This window comes from Agelaius tricolor, unplaced genomic scaffold (genome assembly GCF_023055355.1).
Source record: "Agelaius tricolor isolate 1412-34295 unplaced genomic scaffold, bAgeTri1.0.p SCAF_13, whole genome shotgun sequence".
Taxonomy (NCBI): Eukaryota; Metazoa; Chordata; class Aves; order Passeriformes; family Icteridae; genus Agelaius; species Agelaius tricolor.
This window is the reverse complement of record NW_027269273.1, coordinates 17,153,238-17,174,850: the sequence shown is the minus strand read 5'-3', so window position 1 is coordinate 17,174,850 and position 21,613 is coordinate 17,153,238. Positions and strand designations below refer to the sequence as shown.

At 40.4% G+C, this 21,613-nt stretch overlaps 2 protein-coding genes across 9 annotated transcripts in view; one reads left to right on the top strand and one right to left on the bottom strand.

Moving 5' to 3' along the window:
* The first annotated feature begins 2,957 nt into the window (after positions 1-2,957).
* On the top strand, positions 2,958-16,309 carry ANXA7 (annexin A7). 3 transcript variants are annotated; one of them, XM_071438923.1, is made up of 13 exons: positions 2,958-3,091; positions 4,547-4,604; positions 7,397-7,613; positions 7,932-8,033; positions 9,219-9,259; positions 9,524-9,626; positions 9,913-10,007; positions 10,705-10,818; positions 12,091-12,261; positions 13,741-13,911; positions 14,019-14,094; positions 15,325-15,437; positions 15,960-16,309. In XM_071438923.1, exons 2-13 carry the CDS (start codon positions 4,548-4,550, stop codon positions 16,080-16,082), a joined length of 1,383 nt encoding a protein of 460 aa, XP_071295024.1. In that variant the 5' UTR covers positions 2,958-3,091; position 4,547; the 3' UTR covers positions 16,083-16,309. The 3 variants fall into 3 exon arrangements, with proteins under 3 accessions (XP_071295024.1, XP_071295025.1, XP_071295023.1); XM_071438924.1 differs by lacking the exon at positions 15,960-16,309 and adding an exon at positions 15,681-15,801; XM_071438922.1 differs by lacking the exon at positions 15,960-16,309 and having other exon boundaries at positions 15,325-15,587.
* PPP3CB (protein phosphatase 3 catalytic subunit beta) overlaps positions 13,026-21,613 on the bottom strand; it is a 46,004-nt gene continuing 37,416 nt past the window's right edge. For 4 of the 6 annotated variants that reach the window (XM_071438920.1, XM_071438919.1, XM_071438917.1 and 1 more), the window contains one exon: positions 19,049-20,737. In XM_071438920.1, coding sequence (XP_071295021.1) covers positions 20,559-20,737 — 179 coding nt within the window. In that variant the 3' untranslated portion in view covers positions 19,049-20,558. Of the gene's footprint in view, positions 17,841-18,451; positions 18,510-19,048; positions 20,738-21,613 lie in introns of those variants that run through there. The other 2 variants (XR_011681058.1, XM_071438921.1) reach the window with 2 other exon arrangements.

Here is a 21,613-nt window from a genome sequence, read left to right as displayed (position 1 = left end):
GAGTGTTAAAAATCAATGTTATTTTATAAGCTGGTGTGCACAAAATGCAAAGTTCCAAGAAGAACAATTTGTGATCATTGTAGAATTTGCCAGTCCTTGCATGTACTGAACACTAATAATAAAGATATGTGATAAGGGACACAGACATCATGCTTCTCTCTGACATCTTCCAGCACAGTAAGACTGTTATGTTTCTTATAAAAATTAATACTTTCAGGATAAACTATCTTATTTATAATTTATATTTAGGGAATGCCTTCATAAAAATTCAGGAGGAGGTGGTAATGGCCCACTATTTTTTAACCGATGAGACTCAGCAGAAAAAAATTCTATATTGTTGGGAATGACAAACCTTATTGTTATCTGCAAATTGAAAATTAAATCCTTGCTGCCAGGTTAACAACTTCATTTGGTGATTATTTCCATGTACTTGGATGAAGGTCACTAAATTTGTGTTTTGAGTTGAGTCACTTCAGTTTCTTGGCAGAAAACTCAAACCTGCTGCAAAGAGGAGCAGTGTTTTGGTGTGCAATTTTGTGAACCTGTGGACATACGCCACCTCAACCTGAAATTCATGGGTTCAATCCTAATGATTAAAATTGATGTGAAAATGTTAGACACACAACCCTTCTAGAAGAGTTAAGCAGAACAAGCTGCTGTTCTCCTGTGGTTTGAGGAAGGGTGAAGCTTCAAGTTCCTCCCAACGGAACCAGAGACTGGTTGGCAGCTCTGTAGGGGTTGTGTGAAACCCCGATGCTCAGAGCAGGGCGGGTGGAGCATTCCATGAGTCACCGGCAGTGACTCCCTGGAGCAGCTGACCAAACCCAGGGTTCCTCCTGCCTCCTGAAGGGGCTGAACTCGCTCTGCTCCCTGCACAGGGAAGGTTACCTCAACAGCTACTGGGACTGCAGTCACAAGGCAGTCTAACAGTAGAAGTGGCTTTAGTACATAATGTAGACTTGGGCCACTGCAGTATCCTGTGGGTTTATTACACTTGGACCTATGGTTCAAAGCTGACCAGTTCTTACAACAAACTTGGGGGAAGTCTTTGTTTTTAATTTAATTATATTGGCCAGAGTAGAGCACCAAAAGTAACTTCCTATTACTTTAGTGGGAAACAATATTCCAACCAAGACACATAGAGAAGCAGCAATGCTTTAGCTGCCTACATCACCAACAATAAATTCTTCTGGAAAAAAAGTTTTGTTTCAGCTCTTTTGACAGCACTCAGCACAACTACGTGGTTGAGCCAAGTCACTCCAGACCAGAATTCTGTCCAGTACCATGTCCTAGGATCAGATGCAAGAATATTACAAAAGAGAAGAACAAAAGTTTGTCTCTCCATAAACTTGAATTTTCTAATAGTGAGAAGCTGCCTTGACTCTGCATGGGGTTTTAGAAGCTTTCCTAAATGTGTGGGCTGTAGGTATAATAACAAGCCAAGGGATTTCCCAAAATACAGAGTGAAATTAGATGACCACAAGGGTTCCATTGCATGCTTTAAAAAAGTAATTCCAAACATTCTCCTTGATACATAAACATTCAATGCATTTAACAGATTCTTCAAACACATGTAATTTTGTTAAAAATATTTTCTTCCTTTTACACAAAAAGAAAGGAATTTATTTTAAAACAAATCTTTCTTTTCTTGAGTAGCTTAAGTCAAAATAGTCCAGTAAATGAAAAAGAGAAAGAACTGTGTATTTTATGAATGTACTTGGTTCCCATGGAAACAAGGATTAAAATATATACCTGTCCTGAAAGAAATGTGCTTAACAGGTGAAATAAAGTAGACATGAACTCGGAGTGTCAGCTGAAGAATGCTGTGAGGATTAAATTCTTAAAGCCACTCACTCCTGATGTGTTCTGGGCAAACAAGAGAGAACAAGCCCAATTTTCCTGGATTGGTAATGTATTAGATTCATGTGGCTTTAGGTGCTCTTCATTTGAAGTGAGCAAGCATGGTAAATTATTACCCAGCTATTTTCTGCTGTCTGCACTTCACGCTGTTTTATGGACAAAGAGAACAGTGGTTGTTATTTCATCTAGAGCTGAAGTGCTGCACCAGGTTACAGGAAGGAACCAAAGCTGTTTGCATTGGAATGGTCTCTAAACTGCTAACATGTTTGTCATAAAGAAACAAAAAAAGGGGATATTTTGAATAACCTCAAGTAACTGGTGCATAATATTATAGGTGAATCCTTCATAAATCTTATATTGTTTGTCAGAATGTCTTATGAATAATTAACCATCAGATAAAGTACCTGTTTATAATGTCTATTCAAAGTATAATAGTAATAAACATTACAACAGACAGAAACAAAACAGTAGGCGCACTCCCCATAATTACATTCAAATAACTATAATTAACATTTCTTTCTAGAAAAGTGTATGTAGTAGTCAGTCAATCTTACCTTTATGTCCTCTTGGGACTTAGATCCTGGTCTTCAGTAACTACAGCAAAAGGAGCAGCTCCTCTAGCTCCGTGCACTTAGGTCTTTTATATTCTTTGCCTGTTACATGCAGTTCTGGCGGCCTGGGTGACTTGATGGACTCCCTGCAGCTACTGAACAATGATCCTGATCTAAAGACGCATGTGTTATTGGATTACAGACTTGGCTTAAAACTACACGCATTAGGGCTGAACTCCATTGCAGTGGTGCTACAGGGAAACTGCAGTGTGGACTTTTCCTTCCCTTTCCTACCGGGTGGCAAAGGGCTGCCGTGGGACAGCATCTCCGGGCGCTTCCTGTGGGAACGCTTCCCTGTCACAGCTCCACTGGCGAGCGGCTCTGTGTTCGTGGCACTTGCGCCTGTGAGCTTACCTCTCGTCCGTCCCGAGAGACAGCCGGGCATCTCACAGCTCCCTTCAGCGAGACAGCCGAGCCTGCACGGACAGCAAAGGGTTCTGTGCTGGCAGGGCCGTCACTACCGGCACCGGGCGCGGTGCCCCTGCCCGCGGGGAGCGCGGCCCGTGGGCCGGGCGGGGCGGGCTCGGTGCCGGGGGCGGGGCGGGTATCGCCGGCCGCACGGGCTCCATTTTGCGGTGTGGCTGCGGAGAGAGGTCGGAGGCTCCGCAAGTTCCCCTCAGGTGAGGCGGCTGGGGGGGAGGGAGGAGCCCCTCGCCCCAGCCCCGCCGGCTCCGCTCGCACCGCCCGGGGCCTCGGCCGCAGCCCCGACTCTGCTCAGACATCGCTGGGGGGCTCGGCCGCAGCCCCGGGGTGTGCATGGAGCTCCGGGCAGCGCTCCCGGAGCCGCGGCCGCCCGCGGTTCGGGGCTCGGCAGGTGTCCGACCGAGGGAGGTGTCGCCTGCCCCCGGGAGCCGCACCCCCGGCGGGAGCTGCCCTGGCGCTGCGGAGCGGGGACGAGCTCAGGTGGCCTCGGGAGAAGTGGGTACCGGGACACCACTTGCCTCCGCTCGCGGCTCCACCTCGCCGGAGGGTTCGCCGGGCCGGCCCGCGGCTGGCGGCTGTGGGAGCGGGAGGAGCCTGGGGCGATGCGTGACTGCCCTGAGCGGAGCGGGGCAGCGGCAGGCGGGGCCCTTAAAGGCCGCGGGGGCGGGCGCGGTGCCGGCGGGGGTGCGGGGCCGGGCGGTCCCGGCGGAGCAGCCGCCACGGGGAGACTTCTCGGTGTTTACCGGCCGAGCTCCCGCCCAACGCACGGAGCGCGGCGCGCCCGCTGATGCTTCACCGCGGGCCAGTGCCGCAGCTGACTCACACCCGGCCCCCGGCTCAACCCGCCCCGTGCCCATCCGCGGACAGCGGGGGGAAACGACAGTCTGACGGAAAAAAATCTGTTGTTGTTTTGGTTATAAAAGTAGTTATGACAGAGCCACTGTTCAACTTGAGGATGCTTGTGCCAAATTTAAAGTCCATTTTTTTCCCCCCGTCATTAAAAGTTTCATAACCTGGCTAATGGTCTTGGATCTCCCTGCCCAACTGGTTGGCAACATGCAGGATGGGATGATCTCTACCCCTACTCCCCAAGTCCCTCTGTTAAAAATGTGACTAAAAAAAAACCAGTTACTGTCAGGAAATAGAAATTGGCTCCACAAATGAAGTAATGCTAAAACCTGTTCTTATCGAATTACCATTTTACATGGCATAGCTAGGGTACTGCTCTTCTCCTGGGAACTACCCCTGTGAGCGGAGCAGTGCCGGATGATGGATACAGGTGCTTGGTGCAGTCCAGAAACCTGCATAGTTTCTGTCCTGGCAAAGGGTTCAAGCTCCCTCCTGCTGGCACCTCAAAGTGTATCCTGTATTTTAGAGCTTTCTGGAAGTTTGAGCCTCTTACCATGCTTAAATGTCTGTCTGACCCCTAAATAAGACTGATAGTTAATTACTATAATTACTATGAGTTGAAGATGCTTCCCTTCTGAATTCTGATGGTTATGGTCAGATGTAGGAGAGAAAAAAAGGAAAGTTCTGTGGGTTAATAGCAGATTATTCAAGTGATTTAAGAGATAATTAGCAAGCTAATACCTACTACAAGCTCAAAGATAGTTCCTCACAATGAAAATACCTTTTTTTTTTTTCTTCCCCAGAATGTCATACCCAGGTTATCCCCCTTCTGATGGCTACCCTGCTTTCCCAGGTTACCCTGTAAGTATGGCTCTTGAATGTGTTGCATTCCTAATGCACTTGTGTTCTGTGAATACCCCTTCTGACTGTGCTCCATGTGTCTGTAAATAGTAGCTAGTAGTAAATAGTCGTAGTCAGTTCATGTACCCTGTTCTCTAGTCTATGGTCTTTGTTTTCCTCTGTGTATCTCTGGGAATGAGTTTACAGCTGTCACACAAGAATTCCAAGGGGAAGCTTAATTTTTTTTAGTGACACCCATTGTTCCAGAAAAGTCTGTGGTCTTGTTTTATTTTATCCTGTGAGCTTGGTGTTTTAAATATAGCTGTCTCATCTCAACAATTCTTTTTCTTTTCTAAAGTTTCTTCTGTAAATAGGAGGTCCTTCACATGTAGGGTTAGAAGTAATCTCTGAACCAATCTGTACAAAATACTCACATAGCCATATCCCAGGATTTTCAGAGATGTTCAACAAGCTTCACTGGTCACAGCCATCAGGAAGAGCTTGGAACACTTCACTCAAGTAGCCCAGCTTTCATATAACACCAAGTAAATATTTTTCTGAGGATAGAGGACACTCTATCTTGACTACCTTATCCACAGGACTGTTCCACCTTCATCTCACAACTGAATGGACTAAAAATTTGAAGGAAACTTAATGGAAGGCTGAATTGTATCAGGTATGGCTGATACTGCAGTCTTTTTGATATGCCTGCAATATTTTTCAAAGCTAGATTAATCTCTGTGCTTTTATGGCACTGATGGTGGCACTTGTCATGCTGTAATTATGGGAATTTTACCTGTGTTCTGTGTAGTACAGAACTAGACTTAAGCACGGATCAGCCTGAATGCCTTTAAGATACTGAAAAGCTATAAATACATGTAAAATATAAACATATACATATAAATACGTGCAATAAATTCTCTGATGATTTTGCTTTACAATCTATCCTTACTTCTTCTGAAACACTAAAGTCAGTCAAATGAAAAACATGTTAGAAACAAGACTATTAACTCCAGGATTTCAGGATTTCTTCCCTTAAGGTTCTGCTGAACCCTCATGATTTTAGCTGTAGTTTATTTTTAACTACATCTGAAAATATCTTTTTTTCTTAGCTAACATCTAAAAAAATAGCCAGCTTCAATGAATTCATTTATAAGACCTTTTAGACTTGTTATCAATGATTTTCTAGTCTCGTTGATGATGCCCAATATGATAACCGATTTAAAAAGCATATGTGAAATTGTTTTTTTCTGCAGCACCAGTGGTAATCTGAGCAGGGCTTTTGAGGATCCTAATTTTGGATTTATGAATCTAAATTCTAATAAAATATTTTTGTTGAGTCAGGCAGAGAAATGTTAGACTGTACCTCTAGGGAAAAGAATATTATATAGCCTGGGCACAGGAATTTGGGGGTAGAAATCTTGGGGCAGCCAAACCCGAGAACATTTGATTTAGGCTTTTCTGCTCTGCACTTTATTTGTTTTCTGGGGTCAAGAATGAATGTGTACTATATGTAATGTGTGACTCGTATTTCTAAAGCAGTAAAGATGATTCCCAGCAAGTGGGTAATGGGTCCCATCCATTATGCTTCATTATGAAGCTGATTTTGAATGCCTGATTTCTAAGATCATGTACAATGACTTTTACCTTACAGGGCTTTCCCTTAGAGATCTAGATTATCCAAGTAAATATTTCTAATATATCTTAATGCTAATAGCAGCCTTTGTGGTATGGCTGGTGAATCATACATGTAGCAAAACAAATATATATCTGTTAGACTTGTTCTTTTTATTTAAAACCTGTAATAGGTGTTCAGTCTGACTCAGTGATCCAGATTTAATCATTGAATGTCCATGCTTTATAACCTGGATTCCAAAGGAAATGGGAAAAAAAAACCCAGAAAAGTTCTTACCCTGTAACATTTGAGAATACTGTTTGTGCAAGAGAGGCAGAAGTTTCAAAGCTACTAAGCTCTTAAAAGTCTTTTAACAGGGGGTGAGCTCCTAATGCTTCAAAGAGAGCAAGCTGAGCTGAGCTCACCTCCTCCTTGTGTGGGATAGAAAGAGCAGCTTTCCAGTAAAGGACCAGGAGTCACAGTGGCTGACAAGACGAGTGTGGCTCAGCACTGAGTCCTCAGGGAGGAAGGCTAATGGCACAGCAGGCTTCAGCAAGAGCATCTCTGCAATGCTGTGTCTGCTTGTGGCCTCCCAGTACAACAAAGGCATGGACAAAGAGGAGCATGTGCAGGGAAGGCTGCTTACCTGGAGCAGAGCAGGCTAAGCACAGATCTGTTCAGTTTTCTGCTGGCTGAGGAGGAGCAATAGAGACATTGGAGCCAACTCTTCTCAGACGTACACAGTGAAAGGGCAGCTAGAAAATACAGCTTGCGATTGCAATTTGGTTTGAGGAAAACATTTTTCTCTAGGATAGTGGTCAAAAGCTGGAACAGGGGCCCAGAGAGGCTGTGAATTTGTCATTCCTTGTATAAACTGAAAACTTGACTATCAGGCCTTGCATGAGCTCACCCAACTCCAAAGCTGGCCGTGCTTTGATGGTGGACGGGATCACAGGTTCCTCCAGAGGTGACTTCCACCCTGCAGCAGTCTCTGATTCCATGTCAACATAGGAGATGCATCAGAATACCCAACCAGGAGGACCCCACCCAGGCTTCAGAATTCTGCTGCTGCTGTGAGCCCTACAACTAATTGTATAATTCACGTTGTTATTATACACGTGGACATTTTGGCAGCTTGGGAGTTTTTACTCTAATGTGCTGTTAACAGGCATACAGACATCCCATTTTTGTGTTTCAGCCAACAGGACAGGAGTCTGTCTATCCACCAGCTGGTCAGTATGCCTATCCTGCTGTTCCTGGAGGATTCCCTCCATCAGGAGGAGGGACCTATCCTGCAGCACCACCAAATGCTGGGTTTCCAGGGGCTGCAGGGTATCCCGCCCCAGGGGGCTACCCTGCTTCGGGGGGCTTCCCTGGAGCTCCCCAGGCTGGAGGAATGCCACCTTACCCTGGAGGTAAGATCCTTTGTTAGAGTACCAGTCAGGAGTGATCTCCAGTGTAACCATTCCCTGTGCTTGTCAGAAACAGCAAAGAAAAGCAGTTTTGTTCAGTGATGGGTGCAGGCAGCAGCATGCAGGCAGCTAGGTTGCCATCCAGCAGTAAATACCTGAGTGCTGCTGGCAGAGCCTTGCTGGTTCTGGGTCACTGCACAGACACGGAGAAACCGGTCTCTTACATAGTTTTGCTTAATAAGCTGGCTCCTGTTGTGTCAAGAAGTCAAGTACAAAATACTACGTGTGCTAAAGTCTTTTTTTTTTCCCTGGCTCCTCCAGGCCCTGGCTTTGCTGTGCCTCCCACTGGGCCTGGCTTTGGTGGCTATCCACAGCAGCCTCCTGCCCAAAGCTATGCTGGAGGTGGACAAGCACAAATTCCAGGTATGTCATATATAAGAAACTCCAAGCATCCATGGTTAAACCAAGAGACTCCAGGATAGGTAGTAACAAATTAAGCCCTTACCTTTGTTACTTGTAGCTGTTGAGGTTTGTATGCTGTGCACCTCCTGCCACCTTTCCTGACCAGGCCACTGAAGGGCTGATAAGAACCATGTCTGTAGGTGCTACATCCAAAGGGGATGGCTGTCCCTGAATAATGGTCATGACGCAGTAGTTTAGGTCCTTTTTCAAACTGCAAGTATCTGATGAGAATTGTGAAACCCAGAGTCCACATTCAGTGAGTATCTAGCAGTTCTGTTAATCTCAATTGCATTTTTCAGATCTGTGTGTTCACAGTGATTCCTGACACACTGGAGAAAGAGGAAAGGAGAATGCACACATTTGCTTAAAATCAGTGCAGTGTTTGTAATGCTTTGAGTGGTCAGTTGCTATAGAGATGATTTTCTTTTAGAAAATCATATATACAGAGATATATAGAGACTATAGAGATGATTTTTTTTACCTTAGAGATGATTTTCAGTTATTCTAGAGATGATGTCCTGGAATGTATCAGTTGTGTTTTAAAGAAGTTCTAAGCAGCAAAACCTTTTTGTTTTATGGTTGCTGTAGTTAACTAGTTAACTCTAGTACTAAGTTGCTATTAAACTGATAAGGAATGTGCATACATATTATGAATAAAAATAAAATTCCAGTACAAAATACTAGTTTTAGCTTTTGTATTACTAGTGCTTTTGATCACAAAATGAGATTACTTCAATCCTTTTTGCAGCAATGAGTTCTAAATATTTATTGTTTACATGCTAGGCATTTTAAAATGTACATAACATCTTTTAAAGAGAGCATGGAACACACATTCTTTGTTTCGGCTATCTTGGCTTCTGTCAAAAATAGCAGAATTTCATAAGGAGAGATCCTTCCAGTTCCCACAGCACCAGTAAGTTTAGTATTTTTAGAATTGCCTTGCTAGTGTATGTACCAAAATGCATCTGTGATTGCTTCTTCCCATTATCCCCAAGGGAAGAAATTCAATTACAGATTGTGGTAGGTACCATTAGGAAAGAGGTTGTGTGCAGTGGTAGGTTTGACTTTATATTCAGATTAGATGGCATTTCCACAATAAGAGGAGACCTAATTAATTTCTCCTTCCTTGTTCTTTATTTTCTCTAGGATTTCCTGGTGGACAAGTACCATCCCCAATGCCTGGTCTGGTATGTGCTGTTTTCTTTTCTATAATTAATCTTATGTGGCTTCTGTAGTTTTAATGTTTTTACAGCTGATTTCCAAAGGTTTTGGTTTTGTTCTGCATCAGGAGTTTCCATCTACCCTCAGAATAATGTTGCCCTGATTCTGTGTTAGAGGAAAAAACAGAGAACTAACGGAGAACTCCTTCTCAAGTACTGATTGCAGAGTTGTGATTTTAATTTGAATTTTTATTGTGCAGATATCTAGTTACATGTGACTCTTATTTTCAGCCTGCTGCAGTGGTTCAGTGTACCCAGGGTACAATTCAAGCTGCTCCAAACTTCGATGCTGGAAGGGATGCAGAAATCCTACGCAAAGCTATGAAGGGTTTTGGTAAGTAAGAAATAGAAGCTTTAGTTCTTATTGATATAACTTCTTAATGCCATTATTTTATTTTCTTCAGTGCTTATTTAACTATACTTCCCTCCCAGAAGCTTTTCAAAAATTACCTTTTCAAAATGGCTGGGGTTATTTAGTAGATGAAGTTACACAGAAAATTTGGTGGACTTAAATAGCAGCCTCTTATTATGTAATTATGCCCAAATGCAACAGTATAAAATGCACAGTTTTGGAGGGACTATATTGCATTCTTACATGACATTGCCCTTCTGTTTCCAAGGAACTGATGAGCAGGCCATCATAAATGTTGTTGCTAACCGCTCCAATGATCAAAGGCAAAAAATCAAGGCAGCTTTCAAGACTATGTATGGCAAGGTATGTTCACTAGTTCTTTGAATTGGGAAATAAACCCAAACTTTCAGCTCCTGCTTTAACTGCCTGGTTGCATTTTAGTCCTGGGGAATGATTTGAACATTTTTAAAATGCACTTCTTTTGGTTATATTCCTTATGTATTGGGAGACATCTGGTATTTGATATAGGCTGGTCCTGATACCTGGCAGAAGGAGGGGTGGGGGAAGGCTGGAGGCTGTCTCTGTCCCTGACCACACAAGCTTCTCATGCTTGACAGAAAATAATCAAGCTTAAACTGCCCTTATTATTAGTATTAGTAATACTCAGTATTAGTGTATGCCACTACTGAGTTTTTTTGCAGACAAACCAGCACTGAAATCTTCTTTTTCCCAAGAAACAAACTGAGAAATGATTGAGGATTGGATAGTAAATAAAATTGAAGGTTAATTTAATTTCTTCCCTGTCATTCTTGCAACCTAAAGTGAAATTTTGTAGTTGTGGCATTAATGAGGAGATAATGGAGAAGAGCTGAGCTGTCAGAGACTTGGACAGAGGGAAGTTCTAATAAGAAATAAAACAAAGCTTTACAGGAAAAACAGCACAAAGCTACAAAGGTAGAAATAAATCACAGAAGTAAGTTCTAGTTTGATCTTTCTTCAGTATATAATCTATATAATCCTAACACTCTGCAAAGCCCTTTCTATGTTTATAATTGAACAGGATTTAATTAAAGATCTGAAGTCTGAGTTAAGTGGTAACGTGGAAGAATTGATTCTAGCCCTCTTCATGCCTAGTACCTACTATGATGCCTGGAGTTTACGTCATGCAATGAAGGTATGGTATTCTTGCAAAGGAAACAGTTTGAAACTATCTTAAAATGCTCATCTAAGAATACTGAGTCCCAGCATTGTTGAAAAATCCACTAGTGTCAAACAAATCCCGGGATTGGAGGGCTTAAAATTCTTTCCTGCTGCGTCCCCAGTTCCAGACATCCCCAGTTCCAGACAATTTCTGCTGGATTAGCCAATTGGCCAGGGCAAATGTCCATTCAGTAGAGGAGGAAATGCTGCAGGACAGAACCTTGTTCTCTGCTACCTGGGCATAATTTTTGCTAGAACCTAGAAAGGGCCAGGGTTAAAACCATAACCCCTGTTTAAACCAAAGGTATATGCATTTCCTTACTAGAAATAAACCTTTGTTACTGAAAGATATTTTTGGATTTTCCCTTTTTTACCCAAAAAACATAATGAAAAAGTAATTTCTTAAAGCCAGATGATGGATGTATCTTTTGAAATATAAAGACACCATTTAGAGATTAGGTGAACTATTGGTTTAAACTTTTAACTCAGGTAAACTGGTACATCCAGTTTACTGGAATGTCTTGTTTGAGCTGCAGCAGCTAGCAAGTGGAAATGAGTAACTCAACCCATGTATGAATGCACACCTTCTAGACAACATGGAGCTTAAATGAAGATCTGCCTTTAATGGGGAATAGCCACTTAACCATTTTCAAAAATTCATAATATAAGATTACCTGGAAGTCTCACATACATCTCCTCTCCTATCAAATCCTTCCCTGAATTTAGATGCTCATGCCAGTAAGATCCCCCAGTATACAGAAATCACAATTAACTTTTATTCTGGAGAGAGGGAAGCATCTATAAAAAGTTCCACATTGTGGAAGCAGCCACATTTGGATTGAGAATACACTTGTGTACTGACCAAAACAGAATTTACATGTGTACATTTGACTTTAATGATTATTATAAGGCTTTACGTTCCTTTGGTAAATTTCCAGATTAAGGTTGCCAAAGAATTTCCTTTCCTAAACCATTTTGCCTTTAACTTTGGCCATTGTCACCGATGTGGATGTATGGGGATGTTTTGGGGTGTTTGTCTGAACTGGTGCAGAATGGCATGTTTGAGGAATCTTTATTCCATTTTAAGTACACAGGAGACTCGGTGCTTTCGCACTGCAGGCAATACTGCTCTTACAAGCTAGATTGTATTAAATTTTGAAATACCAGATGACTGCCCTATTTCACAGTTGAAGGAAACTGCATAGATAGTGCTCTGTATTTATGCCTTTGTTTTCTCTGCCTACAGGGAGCAGGCACTCAGGAGAGTGTGCTGATTGAGATCCTTTGCACAAGGACAAACCAGGAGATTCGCGAAATAGTCAACTGCTATAAATCAGAATTTGGAAGGGACATTGAACAAGACATCAGATCAGACACTTCGGGACACTTTGAACGACTACTTATATCTATGTGCCAAGTGAGCTTTTAATTTTTTTTTTAATATAAGATAACAGTGTACAGTCTGATATGTTTAGTCATAATGGCTCCACAATAGCCTGTGCATGCTTAGCATGAGGCAGGTTTTTAAGAAATTAGCCCGTGGTCATTAATTTTTTCCCTAAGATATGACCCTTCAGTCCCTCCTCAAGAGATACTTCTTATCTACAAATCCATTATGAATTCTGTGACCTAATTTAGCACCCTTAATTAATATCAGAACTTATGTGGAAATATTGTGCAGATGCAACCAAGTGGATCCCTAAACCAGTGCTCTACACTGCTGTTAGAGCAAGATACTTTTTATTTTTTGCATATGTCAACAAAGCAATCTGGGTGAAGCTGATTGGATAATCTCTGTGGTATGCAGAATGCCTGTGAGAATCCCTACAAACAAGATAAGAGCAAAACCTCCCCGTCAAGTTACTCCAGTGCCTGCCTTCCCTTTATGTCACTAGATGTAGGGAGGTGCTGCTGTTGAACTCAGATAATCACTGGAGCTCTTTTATCCCATATCATTTACTAGGGCTTATTTTGTGTTGAAGAATAGTAACGTGCAATTACTCATATTTAGGAAGAAATATGTAACTAATGCAACTTCCCACATTTCTCTGATCAATTTGCCTATTTCTGTTAGAATTTCTATGGCACTTCTCTATCTTATTGGCTTCTTCCTTTGTGAGAGTTCAGCTATGATCTAGATATTTGGTTAAAAGTCAAAATCCACAAGAAAGCAAACCTGGAGAAGCTCATGCTGCTAATTTTTATTTTGATAAATCCAGTAGTTTACAATAACTGACAACCACATCATTTAAATAGAATATTAACCTCTATAGATACAACAGTATTGGAGAGAATGTATTCAGCCTACTCAGCCAGTATGTTTAGCGGTGTCCATCCATGCACTGGGCAGCAAAATGCCAAAACAACCAACAAAGCACATAAAATGTCATATAAGCCCTACTGACATAAGTGTAGTAAGTGGTTTCTAAAGACATTCTTACTTGAAATAAGCAACTTATAAATAAAATAGGAAGGAAACCTGAGATATTTCAGGTGTGCATATTCAGTAAGATAATTCATTAGTTCGTTTGGGAAGAGTCTTTGCAACTTGAAGCCTAGAAACAAACAAATCAAGAGAAAGCTTACATTATTAAGTAAAATAGAGAATTAAGTACAGTACTTAATTAGAACTATGAGATGGTTTGTAGGGGTGAAGTTATCTGAGTCAGTGTATCTGCAGTTTAAAGCATGTCCTACAGATAGTGTTCTGAGCCACTTTTGTATTTACTTCCTATAAAGAATATTAAACCAAAGGGAAGTTTTAGTATTTCAAACGACCTCTCTTTCTGCTTCAAGCTTTGAAGATATATGCTTGGGGTCTCTGTACAATGCAAGTAGTTAAAGCATAGCTTTCTCTCTGAAATTTCATTTTGAAATCTGCTGTGTTTGCATTAAGGGTAATCGTGATGAGAATCAAACTGTGGATTATCAAAAAGCTCAAGAAGATGCTCAGCGTCTGTACCAAGCTGGTGAAGGAAAACTTGGGACTGATGAATCTTGCTTTAATATGGTTCTGGCAAGCAGAAGTTTTCCCCAGCTGAAAGCAACAGTTGAGGCATACTCCAGGGTAAGAGGTGTTCACCGATTTCAAATAAGCTTGGTCAATGTATTTTAAATTAAGTTCCAGTTGCTACTGCATTTCATCATCCACATATTAATCTCATTTATTTGTAGATTGCTAATCGTGATTTATTAAGCAGCATTGATCGAGAATTTTCTGGAAATGTGGAACGTGGTTTGAAGACTATTGGTAAGTTATATGTTCTTCCCTCCCCTCTTATCCTTTAGGAATTAAACCTAAATGTAACCAAAGAAAAATCCAATGCAGCACTGGCCATATGGCAACTGATCACATAATCAGAGACTCTGCTAGAACAGAAGTAGCTTCAGTTACTCAAATGATTCATCTTGTACTTCAGTGAAGAAAATACGCAACCATCAAGAAGAAGTCAGTTTCAAATAAGAAAAGGCCACATAGAAACTACTTGTCACTTCTCTGGGAAGGCAGGCAAGTGCTCAGAACCAAGGGTCACTGGTTAGTGCTTGTAGCTGTGTAATTCAGAGTTCTGCAAAAGGGGGTACCAGTGTCACAGAGCCGTGACTGGGTGTGCAGCTCCTCAGCAGAGACAGCTGAGCCACCCACACAGATAACCTCAGAGCCAACATGAACCCACTGAAGGCACAGTTCCTTTTCCATCCCCCTCCTCGCTACCATCTACCCCAAAAAGCTCAGCTGTGGCTAAGGACAAGCTTAGCAAAACAGAAGATGTTGTTTTGAATTAACTTTTTCCTACTGACTTGCTATAATAAAGCAGTTCAACACAATTCAGCACAATTAACTGATGATGAATGAAAATCAGTAATATTTAGTAGTAAATCTGGAGACACCAGTCATATCAGTGCTTACCCAAATGACAGCAATTCTGTAGCCATAATGGATAAGCAAAAACTTACCAGAGTATATTCTGCTCAAAAGTTTAATGGGAAAAATTCAGGTCTGAGAATCAGGTAGAATAGTGGCTTGTCTCTAAGCGTGAACAATCTACCTGAAACAAGATCTATTCTGTAAGTACAAGAGTTGCAGAACTACTACAGCACCTTCTACATTTGTACTTTTCCTAGTGAGATTCTAGCAATGGAACATGAGTAAAATACCTTGTGTCCCAATACCACCTATCCAAGGAGAAGAACTGTTTTAGAATTACCTGTTGAGAATTAAGATTTCAGAGAGTTTTGAAAAACACTTCCAGAGGAGTTAACTGCTACTAACTGTAAGTTTTTGTGTGAAGGAATAACTCATTTGATCAACTTGAAAATAAGTTTAGCTCTATAAGCAAGTCCTGTTATTTACAGTAACTGGATCTTCACTAAGACCAACCTCTAGCTGTCTACACCAAAAATCCTGCCAAGTTGATCCTGCCAAGTGTCACTATTTAGGATACATTACTGGAACTAATCCTAACAATATGCTTTATTGCAGTGCAATGTGCTTTAAATCGCCCAGCCTTTTTTGCAGAAAGACTTTATTATTCTATGAAAGGAGCTGGCACAGATGATTCTACCCTCATCAGAATTGTAGTCACTCGCAGTGAGGTAAGAAATTCTCTCCTGTGTACCAGTCATATGCAGCAGAAAACCATCTACCTAAACCAGCTTGTCACTCAGTCCTCCTTTCACAGGTGTAAAATCATGTACTGCATGAAACTTTTATGGGGCTCACATTTAGATGCATGTGTTAATTAGCTTTAAAGCCAGCTTTCACATAATAATTTAATTAACTATGCCTTGATTGCAGTAACTGCTTGTTTTCCTTTTTAACTGTTGCTGCCTGTCTAGGTAGCAAGTGAGCACCTCCAGGTGAGAAGTTCACCTGTTCACAGTTAGGACAGCACAATCTTAACAAAGCATGGAACAACTGCTGCACTCTGCTTTGGGAGCTGCTCTTCTACCCTTGGAGTGACCAGCTGGCTTGTCCACTGCACAGGGTTAATCACTGCACATCTCACCCTTGGCATGTGTTCTCTGGTTCACAAGGGAGGAGATGTGGGGTGACTGTCTAGGATTTAAATCATACACTGTGGTTGAGTTTTCTGCTTTTTTTTTGTCTTTGCATAGATTGACCTTGTGCAAATTAAACAGATGTTCACACAGATGTATCAGAAGACACTGGCTACAATGATAGCAAGTGATACGAGCGGTGATTACCGGAAGTTGCTGCTGGCAATTGTTGGGCAATAGAAGAGGATTATCTGGTTTTTTGGTTTGTTTTTTTTTGAAACAAACTGAAGGACATGAAACATGCTTTAAGTAGATACTAACTATCGCTGTAAAAGAATAATTTTAAAGGTTGCCTAATCAAATACGCCTTCTTGATGATTCAGTAAGCTTTTTGCACTTACAATGCCTTAATTTACAGCACATAATATTCTTTATTGTATAATAAAAGATATATCTTATCTATTAGACCCTAAGCCTTAGTCTTTTTGACCCAGACAAAACCACTTCCCCTCTACTGGATTCCTGCATGCATCTCTGTGGGAGTCAACTGTTTCAGGCAAATGAATCTGCAGCACTCAACAAGTTTCTGAAATACCTAAACTGCTGAACTTACTGTAGAAGACAAAGCCCAAGGCTGTGATGTCTAGCATTTTACACCCTGTCCCCTTTTAATATGTTTCCATCATAATGTTGAAAAACATGTGGGTGCACAGTTTAAGTCACAATACACTGACAGTTTAGGGGCCTTGGCAGAATCTGACTGCACTCACCTATTAAATTCCTTAAATTAGTGGTTAGGTGTAATGGTAACTAAGGCAACAATGGAAAGGAGAAATCATATTGGATCTGATTCTCAAATCTCTCTTGTAAAGGAGTGGGTTATACAGTAGCTGACCAAGCAGTGAAAAAGCATTTATTTAATGCTAACCTGTAAATGCAACCCAAAGCAGTTGTGATCTACACAATATAAATGGCTATGTGGATGTTTTCAAAGGATTTAAAGAGAACATCTTTGAACAGCACATACGGGTTTTTTAGAAAGATGCAATGAATCTGTCCCCAACCATAAATTTAAGAAAAGCTTCAAATCCAGCAGTAATAAGCAGTGTGTTCTTTCTTCAAGTCCAGCAGTAATAAGCAGTGTGTAAAGCAATGCTTTAACAAGTAACAACTGCATTATAGGACAACCTCACACAAACAGCACAAACCTATTTCTTCTATTATCAGACAAAAGTCGCTAGGGCTGGTAGAGCTGGTTCCAAGATGACAAATCTTTCACTCTGCTCAGCATGAACATAGAGGTTTTTACACAGCAACTACAGATTATCAAGTGTATCATACAAAAAAGCTTATGTGTTTTACTTATATCAGTAGTCTGCAACCTAAATCTGGTTTTAGACTATAAACTTTTTCTGTTACTAACTGAGAAATACAGTTCAGCTGGGTCAGATTAATTATTTCAAATACAAATTAGATGGAAGATGATTTGGAGAGACTAGAAGACATTCTACTCTGCAGTGCTTTGGTCATCCTTAGTGCAAGCATCCACTGAGATAGATAGATATACATGTGTGTGTATAGATAGCTATCCGTCAATAGCTTTCCAAGCTTGACCAAGATTCTTAAAAGCTTTGGTTCTCATTTGTTCCTGAACAAACTTCCTTACATATGAAGCACCTTAATAATTAAAGCATATTATTGCGTGTCTTTTTATGTGACTGAAAATCCCTACCATTTCACTTGTCCTTCAAAGCAGAATATTGATTAAATCTGGTTCATGTACTATCACAAGGAAATGAACAGATGAATAGACTTCTATGTTCTATTCTATGTGAATGTAAAACATTAACCTGTTTTATGGCAAAAATATTTTCTTTCCCTTCTTAAAATGCTGAAAGCATAAAACTAGTAATGCAAACTACTTACAGTTTTCTGGGTGTAAGGAAATAATTTCTTCTCCCAAACAATATAAGAATTAGAGACGGCTCCAGACTCCACCTTACAGAAACACAGAAAATGAGTGCCTCCTTTACAAACAGCAACACCCCCAGACACAACCCTGTTACCTGACTACTTGCCTAAAAGGTGACAGGAGAAACACAGCATGAGAAATCAGGCCAACAACCCAGTGTATTTTCCTTTACTGCAGATCTGCCTTCATATCTGGTGAAAACTATTACAGACACTGGATACTGCAAGGGAATCCTTACAGCAGCAAAACAGATACTGCAAGGGAATCCTCACAGAAGTGAACATCATTGCTGCTGGGCACTTACTGCCACACAAGTATCAGAACCTGTTCTCTCCAATTACAGTGAAGTCTTTCCACACAAAGACTGAATCTGTATTTTCTTAATATATACAGTTCCAGCTACTCGAAATCCTTATCACAACCAAGATCTGAGTATCAAATCAGGACAAATACCTTCTTGTGAGGTTGTGACATTTTCCACTAGCATTTACAAGGAGAAAGGTACCATCACCATGTTCATCATAAAATTTCAGTTGTACTTTGTAATAGGTTTCTGTTCTTCTCTAATATGACACTGTATGCAGACTGTACAGCTTGTGGGGATAGGAGCGCTTCGTAAAAAAGCCAAAAAACTTACCATTTTTAACTTGATCTTCTGGACTCAAATCTGAGAAGAATTTCCAATTAGAATGCATCTGCAATAAAGTAAAATTGAATATTAAAACTCCCCTTATCAACAGTGTGTCTTATCTTAATTTTCATCCTGTTCAGCAGCTTGTCCTTAGTTTAAAAAGAATATGCCAAAAGGCTAATTTGTGTGTCTGTACAGAGGGCCAAAACAAACAATTTTTTACCTCTGCCTAAAAAGCATCCCCAACACACTTCAGCAGTCAACCCAACTGTTTAGCTCAAACCAACATATGAAACAGAGCTATGCATAAGAGTCTTTTCTACAGTCCGCTAACCCTGTTCTGACAAGCCTGTACAAACCAAAAATGGATGTCTGGTTTACCACGCACAAAATATTCCTGAGCGAGAACTCAAAAGCAAAAAATAGCAGCAGGAATAAAATTTAAATTACATAGTGAGTGTTTACATTCAACTAGTTCTCTGCAAGCTAAATCTGACCTTTTATGCTATTGTTTTGAATGGCTTAAATATTGAAGGCTATTTCTAAAGAATTTGCAAGGCCAGATTAGACCTATGTATGCCAAATAAAACCAATACACAGTGATAGGAGCCGCAGCCCATGCACAAAATTTATTGTGTGCTACCGTTTATAAAATACTTGAATAGTTCAGAACATGCATAAAATTTCCAACTTAGGGGTATGTACAGATTGTAGTTTATGGCAAAGAAAAAAAAAAAAAAAGAGATGAACTCTAGTGACATAAGTTTCAAGTCGTGTTCCAGGGGATGAGAAGGACATGTAGCAAATGTCAAAATATATAACAAAGTACACTGGCAATCAGTACAGTCCATTATTTGTGAACAAATTAGCACAGGGCTTCAATTTTTATTTTAACCAAGCAGTCCTGTAGATACCAAAATACATGCAGTCTCAAGTTACACTTTCACTAATGCCTTAGCAGTTGAACATAGCAATTGCTTACGCGCTGCTTTGCTTAAACAAAAAGTATGTCCGATACAGGTTCAGTTTCCTTTACAGATTTAAAAATAATAAAAAAGCTTGCAGCTATTCAGCCCAGTGATTGTTAGCTATTTATGCAACCGTAATACTCACAATAAACTAAAAGTACTTATAACATCTAGGTAACCTATAGATGTACATCATAGGTCTATATATTAAATATTTGCAAAATGAAAACATGCATACACAAAATACAATGCCAAGCTTTACAGACTTGATATGAATCAAAATTTACTTAAACAATGTACAAAGTTCAATTAAAAGTACCTTAAAATTAACACTTCCATATTTTTCTTACTTTTAAAATTAGTATATATATTTTTTTTAAATTCAAGGTGGGGAAAAGTCTTGAAAAAGCTGGGCAAAAAAGTTTCTAAATTAAATATTTTTTTTTTAATCTGTGTTCAAGTAATAAACATTCCTACATAGAAATCTTCTGATAAGCTGTAACTAAAAAATACAGTGAATACAATATAGAATTAGCAACATCTAAAGGAGTAAACCTGAGGTCAGCATTTTACAGAATGACCAGCTGAAACGTTTTGGCATTTTTTTCTGTTATTTAAAATACAGTTTTTGCAGCCTCAGATATTTTAAGACCATTCTAATCTATAATTTTAAAGACATATCATGAAACCAATGTCCATTAATAAATAGTTAGCTCTTAGGGTTGTATTTGAAAGTCTGATTTAAACAAATGAACAAACAAACTACCTCTACTGAAAGAAAACTCCCATTTGTAAACTTAAAAGTGTTGACAACGTAAGCGTAAGATGCTAGCCTAGGTGTGCTTTAGTGAGAACAGTCCGATCCTTTCCCCAGATCTCTTCCGAAGCTGCAGCAGCCAGTGATGGATGTTTGTGTGAAAGGGTGAGGCACGCGCTCCCGGGAGGTTGGGTCACCGTGTAAGAGGGGGGCTGTTGTCTCAAAAGCATGATGGTCTCTCTTTAGTGGGATCAAGTCAGATGGTTTTCCACCTCGTGTAAGTAGTCACTTCAAGTGATCCCCCTATTTCATTTGTTGTCACATCAAAAAGCAGTAATCTAGGAATTCTCAGGCAGGACATGAGTGAGTAAACCAGAAGCTGATGTGGTCACTGTGCATTGTTGTTGCCAGTTCCATTGTTTCCATTGGCATTTGCTGTGTTTACAGTATTAATACCATCTTGCTGAAGAGCATCTTTTCTTGGTGGCATTCTCTCATTGATCCTATCCAAACCTTTTGCTTCTTCAAAACTGCAGATTCTATGTTGCGGAGAGAATCCTCGTATTGCTTAACAAAATGCAAATTTGATATGTCAGTAATGGAAAAATAAGATGAAAGCATATACTTTTTCTAACAAATGATGTTTAAAAAAAGATTAAAAATCAGCCAAAGAAACTTATGGCCCTGCAACTGTATTGCTAAAAGATTCTCTAACCTGCTTTCCTGGAATGTTCACAGCAATCATTGTTTCAGTTCGTTACAAAAAGAACAAAGTATGGCAAATATTCTGCAAGCAGGAATCAAGGGGTTTAAGCCCACTTGATTGCTTCTGCGTGTCCCTGGTGGGGCCAGCTATCACTGCTGTGCTTTTGCTGCTCAGCTCATTGGGCTAATCTTAACATCCCCCTGCTCTTCAGGGCAATGTCAGTAAGATCTAAGCAGCACAGCAAGTGCAGTGGAGGCAAAGCAGCAAAGGGTTACAAAAGTAGTGGCAGATTTACATCCTGCACACACACCAATGGCCTGATCCTGCAGTTTTCATGCAGGCAAAACTGCAGGATGTGGTTCACACTGTGCTAATCATGTGGATGATGGAAATGGACACAACCACAATCACCAAGTTAGCACTGTGGTTCAACAATGGTATAATTTAAATACACATGTATTTAAAGTATAGAAAATAGGTATTATTTTGCTACTGATTATTTTGATGAATGAGGTCTGTAGTTGAATTTACACCTGAAAATGGCTGACCACAAAATAAGACTGAAGTCTTTGGGATGAAATAATTCTTTGGAGATTTAAGTACGGCTTTCCACTCACAACAACAGGACCTCTTGCAGGTGTGTGTGAGAACAGAATATGGCACTTGTTTATATTTTTGGAGATCTGACTTCCTTAATTAAAAAAACAAAGAATAGAGTCATTAAACGGTGCTTTGCA

Excerpts from the sequence above, each read along its gene's own strand:
- ANXA7 (XM_071438922.1), top strand. The coding sequence starts at position 4,548 with ATGTCATACCCAGGTTATCCCCCTTCTGATGGCTACCCTGCTTTCCCA. Across the intron at positions 4,605-7,396 it reads CTGCTTTCCCAGGTTACCCT|CCAACAGGACAGGAGTCTGT; the intron begins GTAAGTATGGCT and ends TTTGTGTTTCAG. Across the intron at positions 10,819-12,090 it reads GTTTACGTCATGCAATGAAG|GGAGCAGGCACTCAGGAGAG; the intron begins GTATGGTATTCT and ends CTCTGCCTACAG.